The sequence below is a fragment of the Cervus canadensis genome, chromosome 21 (assembly GCF_019320065.1).
Source record: "Cervus canadensis isolate Bull #8, Minnesota chromosome 21, ASM1932006v1, whole genome shotgun sequence".
In the NCBI taxonomy this organism is placed as follows: domain Eukaryota; kingdom Metazoa; phylum Chordata; class Mammalia; order Artiodactyla; family Cervidae; genus Cervus; species Cervus canadensis.
In genome coordinates this window covers 52550072-52559659 of record NC_057406.1, presented here as the reverse complement: position 1 = coordinate 52559659, position 9588 = coordinate 52550072, and the positions used below count along the sequence as shown (strand labels likewise).

General features: G+C 44.8%; 1 protein-coding gene across 2 annotated transcripts in view; it reads left to right on the top strand.

The window, feature by feature from the left end:
* The first annotated feature begins 5099 nt into the window (after nucleotides 1–5099).
* APPL2 (adaptor protein, phosphotyrosine interacting with PH domain and leucine zipper 2) overlaps nucleotides 5100–9588 on the top strand; it is a 54128-nt gene continuing 49639 nt past the window's right edge. For both annotated transcript variants that reach the window (XM_043440967.1, XM_043440966.1), the window contains exon 1: nucleotides 5100–5369. In XM_043440967.1, coding sequence (XP_043296902.1) covers nucleotides 5316–5369 — 54 coding nt within the window. In that variant the 5' untranslated portion in view covers nucleotides 5100–5315. The remainder of the gene's footprint in view (nucleotides 5370–9588) is intronic.

Genomic DNA, 9588 nt, shown 5'->3' with positions numbered 1-9588 from the left:
TGTTCAAATTAGCCTAAATGCAGCCCAAAGAGAATCATCAATCAACACATTCAACAATCACATTGATGTGTGATTCAACACATCAATCAACTATAGCAAAAATCATTGTCCCCAGATTATTACTCCCCTTTCTTTTCTTTCAATGATAGAATAGTATACCGTAATACCACATTTCATTTATCCATTAATAGTTTTTTCAATAAATTTTTTAAAATTGACATTTTTGTCTGTGCTGGGTCTTTGTTGCTGCATGGGCTTTTCTCTAGTTGCAGCGAGGGGGCTACTCTCTAGTTGTGAGGTGCGGGTTTCTTAATTGCAGTGGCTTCTCTTGTTGAAGAGCATGGGCTCTAGGGTGTGCAGGTGTTAGTAGTTGAGGCTCCTGGGTTCTAGAACACAGGCTCAATAGTTGCGGTGTATGGACTTATTTGTTCAACAGCATGTGAGATCTTCCTGGACCAGGGATTGAACCCATGTCTCCTGCATTGACAGGTGGACTCTTTACCCCTGAGCCACCAGGAAAGCCATATCTATCGATAGTTGATAAACATTTGGGTTGTTTCCCACTTCTTGGCTATTACGAATAATGCTACCCTGAACATTCACATATAATGACAGACAGATCTTTTCAATTCTCTTGTGTTTACACTAGGAAGGAGTTGCTGGGTCATTTGATAACTTTATGTTTAATATTTTGAAAACCTGCTAAACTATTTTCCACAGTGCTATGCCATTTTACATCCCCACCAGCAGTATACAAAGAGAGTCTTTGGTTTTAGCTGGGCATACTAATCCTGGGAAAAGGTCAATTTTCTAGCTTCTCACATATCTATGTGTGGCCATTAGACTAAGTTCTGGCTTAGGTGATGGAATATAAGAAGTGGTACGTGCACTTTCTGGTGGAAGCATGTCCCCTGCTGCTTTATTCAACCTGCTGGTTTGGAAGGTAGACTTAATGACCGGAATACCAGCAGCCATCTTGGGCCATGGAGTGACTTTGGGAAGGGAAGCCAGAGGACAGGATAGAAGGAATCAGTGAAGGCCACGTTACCACCTCTAGAGTTCTTAAGTACTTAAGAGAAATAAAGTTATATGGTGTCTGACACCATAATCTTTTTCTTATTAGTTACAGCCATATTTAACCCTACTGATACCTCACTGGGCAAATTTTCATTGAAAGCCAATTATAAATCAAGTCCTGAGCTTGGTGTTGAAGAAATAAAGATGTGTGAAGTAAGGCCTGTGAAAATAAAAGCAATCAGAAAAGAGCTCCTGCATCATTCTCCATTTACTCTACCAACCTACTGCCTTATCTATCAACCTGAATGCTCTGTCCCTGCTTCCATTCCCCCCATGTGTGACTACGTTGCCATTCCTTTCTGTCTGCTCAAGGATTGTATTCCTGCAATTATCTCTCCACCCTTCTGTATCATCTGTTTCCCCTGTTCCACTGGTTCATCCTCATCAGTGTACAAATAATCTAAGAAATACAGTCTTCTCACCCCTCAGTTTCTCCCATACCTTTATGTTTTCTTTAAGCAAAGAGGAGTTTGGTTTCTGTCACTTGCAACTGAGAAAGTCCTGACTAATACAGGACACACAGATAGTTACCTATGGAAACAACACTTGTACTTTTCCCCATTGGTCTTCAATGGGTAAAAAGATTGTAGCTCCATAGAGTTCAGGTGTCTCTCCCCAGAGGACATGACAACTCTAAATTGTCCATTTCTCTTCTTCCTGTCAGTAACCTCACAGCTGTCCAGGGATTTCAGATACAGCTGGGTGGATGTTTGAAGTCTATCCTCATAAGAGGTTTATAGGGACAGATACTTATAATGAAAAATGTCTCTTGTTTACATAAAAACTCCTCTTACATAGTTTTGTACAGATTAACTATTGAAGAGGAGAATCCTTGGCTTCAGAATTTAAATGAGAACCACAAAAAAGACAGTAAAATAAGTGGGAGACACAGTGCTTAGCATCTAGCAGGGTATATTTATTAAATGAACGAATAATTGGATAAATTAATGAAATGAACTAACCATTTACAAATGTGTTGTATTCCCAGGTTGGTTTTATAACTGAGTTGTTTTGAATTTGGGATGCATTTTCTCATAGAAACAATTTTATAAATGGTCCTTAAGTGCCAAGAAATGCCACTAAAGCTGTTTAGCCCAAAGTGTAGCAATAAAACGTAGAAAAGTAAGAGCATCATGTAAGGGCACAGTTTAAACAATTTTGAATACTGGTGTTTGAGGAAAAGTAACTTTAATCAGGAGATGAGGGGGTGCATGAAAAATGTGGTAATTCCCAATGGGACTTCTGAGACCTTTCAAGTATTCTGTCCCCTTTTTACATCTATTTCAAATAAAAATGCATGCAATCTCTCTCCCTTGGTACAATCTTGTACGATTCTTATCTTCAGAAGGACTTTTACTGTTTGTTTGGTAGGGAATTAACAACTGTTGTGTTTCCAGTTGAATGGAAGGGTAGAAACAAAGCAAGATGGAAGGTTGAGGGAAATTCCTCTTAATTGGAAAGGAGTGGAAGAAGAACTAAAGAGCCTCTTGATGAAAGTGAAAGAGGAGAGTGAAAAGTTGGCTTGAAGCTCAACATTCAGAAAACTAAGATCATGGCATCCGGTCCCATCACTTCATGGCAAATAGATGGGGGAAACAGTGGAAACAGTGACTGACTTGATTTTTCTGGGCTCCAAAATCACTGCAGATGGTGATTGCAGCCATGAAATTAAAAGACGCTTACTCCTTGGAAGGAAAGTTATGACCAACCTAGACAGCATATTAAAAAGCAGAGACATTACTTTGCCAACAAAGGTCCATCTAGTCAAGGCTATGGTTTTTCCAGTAGTCATGTATGGATGTGAGAGTTGGACTATAAATAAAACTGAGCATCAGAGAACTGATGCTTTTGAACTGTGGTGTTGAAGACTCTTGAGAGTCCCTTGGACTGCAAGGAGATCCAACCAGTCCATCCTAAAGGAGATCAATCCTGGGTGTTCATTGGAGGGACTGATGTTGAAGCTGAAACTCCAATACTTTGGCCACCTGATGCGAAGAGCTGACTCACTGGAAAAGACCCTGATGCTGGGAAAGACTGAGGGCAGGAGGAGAAGGGGACGACAGAGGCTGAGATGGTTGGATGGCATCACCGACTCAATGGACGTGGGTTTGAGCAAACTCCGGGAGTTGGTGATGGACAGGGAGGCCTGGCGTGCTGCGGTTCATGGGGTCGCAAAGAGTCGGACACGACTGAGAGACTGAATTGAACTGAACTGAACTGGAAGAAATGAATGTGCTATAAACAGCAAACTTGTATTATGTGTCTCAGTATTCAGAATAGAGGGAAGGTGATAGAGAGAGACTCACTATAGACAGAGTAAGACCTGCATGTAGAAAGAAAAGGTCCTACCGAGTAAGTCATGCTGGATGACAATCAAGTCACTTCAGATGACGGTCAAGGCTCAGAGGAGGTAGCAATCTCTGGTGCCAGGAAGGGAGAAGAAAGTGTTTGAGTCTGACCTTGTGGAAAAGGATTTCAGTCACAAAAGAGCTGGGAGAGTGTGTGAGGTGAAATTAACTGAATGATGTGCATGAGTGCTAAGCCACTTCAGTGGTGTCAGACTCTTTGCCACCCTCTGGACTGCATCCTGCCAGGCTCCTCTGTCCATGGGATTCTCCAGGAAAGAACACTGGAGTGGGTTGCCATGCCCTACCTGTAGGGGATCTTCCAGACGCGTGGATCCAACCAGCATCTCTTACACCTCCTGCATCGGCAGGTGGGTTCTTTACCACTAGCTCTGAATGATACTTGATAGAAAATACAGGAAAAGGAAGAAACACGGTTTGAGCATGATGCTACCCAACAAGAAGAAACAATATGGTGGGGGAAGGATGGTGGACGATTTCCCCATGGAGCCTACACCATGGCTCAGGAAAGGTTAGTGCTGTCTAGAGCCAGACAGGGAATAATGGCCTTGGAGCTTTCAAGTGATCAGGCAGAACATCACTGGCTTTTCAGAGGTGTTTGCAACTCAGACTGTGCCTTAATATACCCAGGTGTTTCTATAAAACACAGAATTTGTATTTTTTAAAAAATCATATTCTGCTTGCCATTTTTGTTTGTTGGTTTGGTTTTGGTGTTTTTGTTTGTGGTGACATGTCCTATTACAAAAATCTTAGATTCCTAAAGGAGGAGATTCTGAAACCCTTGCCTTTGGTATAAGAAGATACCAAGTTTCATTTGCCAGTCTTCACCATCACCTCCTCTTCCCTGAAAGCTTTCTCTTCTTCCTCTAGCTTCCATTAACTGACTCTGACCAAATCATTCTTTGGGTCCCTTAAAAAAAAATCTCTAAATGACAACACTGAACTAGATCATCTACCCTAAAAACTTAATTAGGACATTTTCCAAAATGATAAAACGTAGCAATTCACGAGGACGAGACCTAACCATGTTGGCCAAATAGCTGTGGTTTCGCCAAAAGGTTACTTCTAAACACCACAGATGATTCAGTTACTTATTTTTTTCCCCTAGAACTAACTGACCTCTCTGCTCTCAGAGCTGTCCCGAGGGCACGGGGATTTTTCTAGAAAAAGTGGTGCGGGGAGCTTAAGATTGTCACAGAGCATTTCACAGATTTTCAAAACCTATCGACTCTTAATCTCGTTTACTCAAAAAGTCTGGGTACCACAAGCAGATAAAACCTTATCTTTCCGCTCTTGTGGCTCAGCTGGTAAAGAATCTGCCTGCAACGCGAGAGACCTGGGTTTGATCCCTGGGTTGGGAAGATCCCCTGGAGAAGGCAAAGGCTACCACTCCAGTGTTCTGGCCTGGAGAATTCCATGGACTGAATAGTCCAAGGGGTCGCAAAGACTCGGACACGACTGAGCGACTTTCACTCGCTTCCGCTCTTGAGTTCCCCCTCCTGGGCTTTAGAAGCACTGAGGAGCTTAAGCACCGGCCCCTTCCCACCGACCCTCACACTCTACTGGCTCTCTGCGGCCCGGCGGGGTATGCGGTTTCCCGCGAGAGAAGGGCGCTGGCGGAAGCGGGGCCGCCACACTTCCGGTGGCCGCGTCGGCCGCTCGCCACACTTCCTGTTGATCCTGCTCAGCTGAGGGCTGGGCTGAGAGGAGGGCCGGCGGGCGGACGGCGACGGCCACTGGCCAGGCGTGGGCGCGCGCGGGGCCACCCAGGGCACAGAGCATACGCTCGTCGCCTGAGCCTGGAGCACCCTCGACTGCCGCGCCATCCGCCCTCCGTGCTTCCATCCGGCCCCCGGCTCTCCGCGCGGCACCATGCCCGCCGTGGACAAGCTCTTGCTAGAGGAGGCGTTGCAGGACAGCCCCCAGGTACCTCCCGCCGCCCGGGTCCCACTCGCCCGAGGGCTTGAGGCCGAGGAGGCCCTTCCAGCCCCGGGGTGGAGGCGGGGAGTACGCCGGGCCACCTTGGGGGCAAGGAGGGGGCGGGTCCCGGCCCAGCGTCCTGAACCCGGGATGCTCCGGGACATGGCATCCCTCAGGCAGAGCTGGAGACACCGGGAAAGCAACCCTCTGTCTTTGTGTCCCGACCCCTTTCCAAACTCAGCTGAAACCGGGGCTGCTTGGCCTACACCTGGGCTCACCGCTTACTAGCCGAGTGCCCCGGGCAGATAATCTTTTTCTGCCTCAGTTTCGTCATCTGTAAGATAGGGATAATGATTGTACCTGCCTCCTAGAGTTGTAAGAATTAAAGAAATGCCTGTAAAGTTGTTAGCGAGTAATGTCTGACACAGAATAAGAAGGCAGTCTTATTACTGCTGCTGATATGCTGAGACCTGGTGGATTTAGGGCCAGAGTGAGAGACAGAGAGCCTCGACCTCTTTCCCAGCGGTGCCAGACCTCCCCTTGGCCCTGTTTTCCTATTTGTGAAGAGGAAATTGTAACAATACAATACCTCTCTCATTTGTCGCACGGGGAAACTTCATTAGCACTCCCGAGATGAGATTCAAGTCCTTTGAGCTCTGCAGAAAGCTGGTGTGTAAATATAGTGAGTGCAGAATGACTTTAGTTCCTAAATCAGTGCACCTTTCCCCAGGGAACCTTTGTTCACCTTCATTAACGTTTCCCCAGCTGCTTCTTTACCCTAGTGGCTCTGCATCCCTGGGTTATTTAAGTAGGTCTCTTTATTCCCTACTGTCTCAACTCTTGAAAAATGAGAATGAGATTTTAAGAGTAAAACTGTTTTTCTCTCACAACTTCTCTTCCCTTTTTGCTTCCTTTCGATTTCCTTCTTAATGAATTGGGCCTCCTGGAGATGATCCTTTGATGAACTTACCCACTCTACATCTCTCCACTTCAGACTTAGTAGTCAAAGGACTCTGCTTGGAAACTTGTGCCCATTTCTTTGTGATCTTCCTTACATAGTCAAGAAATTGTAAGGAAGCTGTGATTTTTTTTGTCTGTTTGTGTTTTAATTGGCATCCTCTGGTCTGATTGACTTTTTTCAGTCTGCTTTGAAGTTTCTGTACTTCTGGCATTTTGATGGGACAAAAGCCCTTGGTAGAAGTCATTTTGTCCATCCTCACACCTATTGTATGGGATCTGAAGATAATGAAGTGGGATTTCTATCATTTTGAACAAGGATTTCCCCTTGCTTTGTAGTTGGAGAAACTGAGATGCAAAGATACATTGCTTTCCTAATGGAGCATGGTGATGGCCGAGCCAGGTTAGAGAGGCTGCACTAACTGAATCTCAGTGTTGCCCTCACCGACGAGTTAACATTCAGAATTTTTGGCTTTCACATCAATGAATTTGCACTAGTTCTGAGTGGTTTTCGGGATGTACTCAGCTGTGAGGCAGGCTAAAGAGGACTGGCAAGCAAGTCGGGACACCTGGGTCCTAATTGTGGCTCTAACATTAATTCACCGTTTGATTTGGGTGAATTCCTCATTTCTGTCCTGTGACTGGGGCTTCCCAGGTGGCACAGTGATAAAAACACACGTGCCAATGCAGGAGACACAAGAGACCCGGTTCAACCCCTGAATCAGGAAGATCCTCTGAAGGAGGAAATGGCAACCCACTCCAGTATTCATGCTGGGAAATCCCATGGATGGAGAGAGGAGCCTAGTGGGCTGCACTCCATGGAGTTGCAAAGAGTTGGGCATGACCGAGCGACAGCACGAGCCCAAGCGTGTGACTGGCTTGGTTTTTCTCATCTGCAGAATGAGAAGCAGATGATCTTTAAGGGGCTTAAAGTTTTATCATGCGCGAGGAAGAAGAGGTATGGAGGCCTTGTCCTTCGTCTTTAATGTTCCTCTTTATGTGATGAATTTGTCATTGCTTTTGAGACATGAGTGTTACTTATAAGGGTTCTTGGTGAGGTTTGAAAGGAAGCTAACTTCTAGGACACATCAAAGCATAGTGTTCTTGTGTGGGGCCTGTGCCTAATGCAGCTTTCCTCCCAAGAGATTCATAGACTTATAATTGGAAGGAATCTAATCCAACTCCTTCATTTTATCTATAAAGAATAAAAACCATAGCAAACACCTGTATCATACATGCATTTTATGTGCCAGGCACTCTTCTCAATACTTTACGTATATTAACTCATCTAATTCAACAATCTTTGAAGTAGGTCCTCTATTAAAATTACCAAGGAGCAGAGAAGTTAAATAATTTGCCCCCAAGATTATACATTATAGACTGGAAGAGCTGGGATTGGAACCCAGGCAGTCTGCCTGTGTTGTTCAAGTTGGCCCAGCTACCTAGCACCTGGCTTTTCTGTTATTGGTGACTTAGAATATTTCACTAAAAGGAAGTGTTCTTAAGAAACCGTCTATTGTTTGTTTCCTCTTGTTTTAAATGGAGTATTTATGAGGGTTACTCTAGTAACCTGGTTGCACAGGATTCATTAATGAACACAGAAGCTTTTATGTTTAAACTCAGTGACCCAAGAGGAGCTGAATAACAGTTCACTGACCTTAGATACATCTATTCACATCCTTTTTTCTTTATAGTTCACAGTGCTGCACAACGTATTATAGGACTAGTTGATGGGTGTACATGTATTATTTCTGGTTCAGTTCAGTCGCTCAGTCGTGCCCAACTCTTTGCGACCCCTTGGACTGCAGCATGCCAGGCTTCCCTGTCCATCACCAACTCCCAGAGTTTATTCAAACTCATGTCCGTCGAGTCAGTGATGCCATCCAACCATCTCATCCTCTGTCATTCTGTTCTCCTCCTGCCTTCAATCTTTCCCAGCATCAGGGTCTTTTCTAAGGAGTCAGTTCTTCCCATCAGGTGGCCAAAGTATTGAAGCTTCAGCATCAGTCCTTCAGTGAATATTCAGGACTGATTTCCTTTAGGATGGACTGGTTGGATCTCCTTGCAGTCCAAGGGACTCTCAAGAGTCTTCTCCAATACCACAGTTCAAAAGCATCAATTCTTTGGCACTCAGCTTTCTTTAAAGTCCAGCCCTCACATCCGTACATGACTACCGGAAAAACCATAGCTTTGACTAGATGGACCTTTGTCGGCAAAGTAATGTCTCTGCTTTTCAATATGCTGTCTAGGTTGGTCGTAACTTTCCTTCCAAGGAGTAAGTGTCTTATTTTTACGGCTGCAGTCACCATCTGCAATGGTTTTGGAGCCCAAAAAAATAAAGTATCTCTCTGTTTCCATTGTTTCCCCGTCTATTTGCCATGAAGTGATAGGACCAGATACCATGATCTTCATTTTCTGAATGTTGAGTTTGAAGCCAACTTTTTCACTCTCCTCTTTCACTTTCATCAAGAGGCTCTTTAGTTCTTTGCTTTCTGCTATAAGGTTGGTGTCATCTGCATATCTGAGTTTATTGATATTTCTCTTGGCAATCTTGATTCCAACTTGTGCTTCATCCAGTCCAACATTTTGATTGGTGTACTTTGCATATAAGTTAAATAAGCTGGGTGACAAATATACAGCCTTGACGTCCTCCTTTCCCGATTTGGAACCAGTCTGTTGTTCCATGTCCAGTTGTAACTGTTGCTTCTTGACCTGCATACAGATTTCTCAGGAGGCAGGTAAGGTGGTCTGGTATTCCCATCTCTTCAAGAGTTTTCCACGGTTTGTTGTGATCCACACAGTCAAAGGCTTTGGCCTATTCAATAAAGCAGAAGTAGATGTTTTTCTGGAACTCTCTTGCTTTCTCAGTGATCCAACGGATGTTCACAATTTGATCTCTGCTATATGAGAGACAGAATATTTTAGGGATTAAGATACTTGTCTCTGTTGCTGTTTGGGAGCCTCTGATCCTGGCTGTGCTAAATCACTTCAGTCGTGTCTGACTCTTTGCAACCCTATGGACTGTAGCCCGCCAGGCTCCTCTGTCCATGGAATTCTCCGGGCAAGAATACTGGAGTGGGTTGCCATTACATTCTGCAGGGGTTCTTCCTGACGCAGGGATTGAACTTGCGTCTCCTTTGTCTCCTGCATCGGCAGGCGGGTTCTTTACCACTAGAGCCACCTGGGAAGCCCCCTGCTCCTGGCTGAGTGCCGGTAAATGCTGGAATGTAGTGACAAATAAGACGAGAGTGCCTGCCCTCTGCTGGCT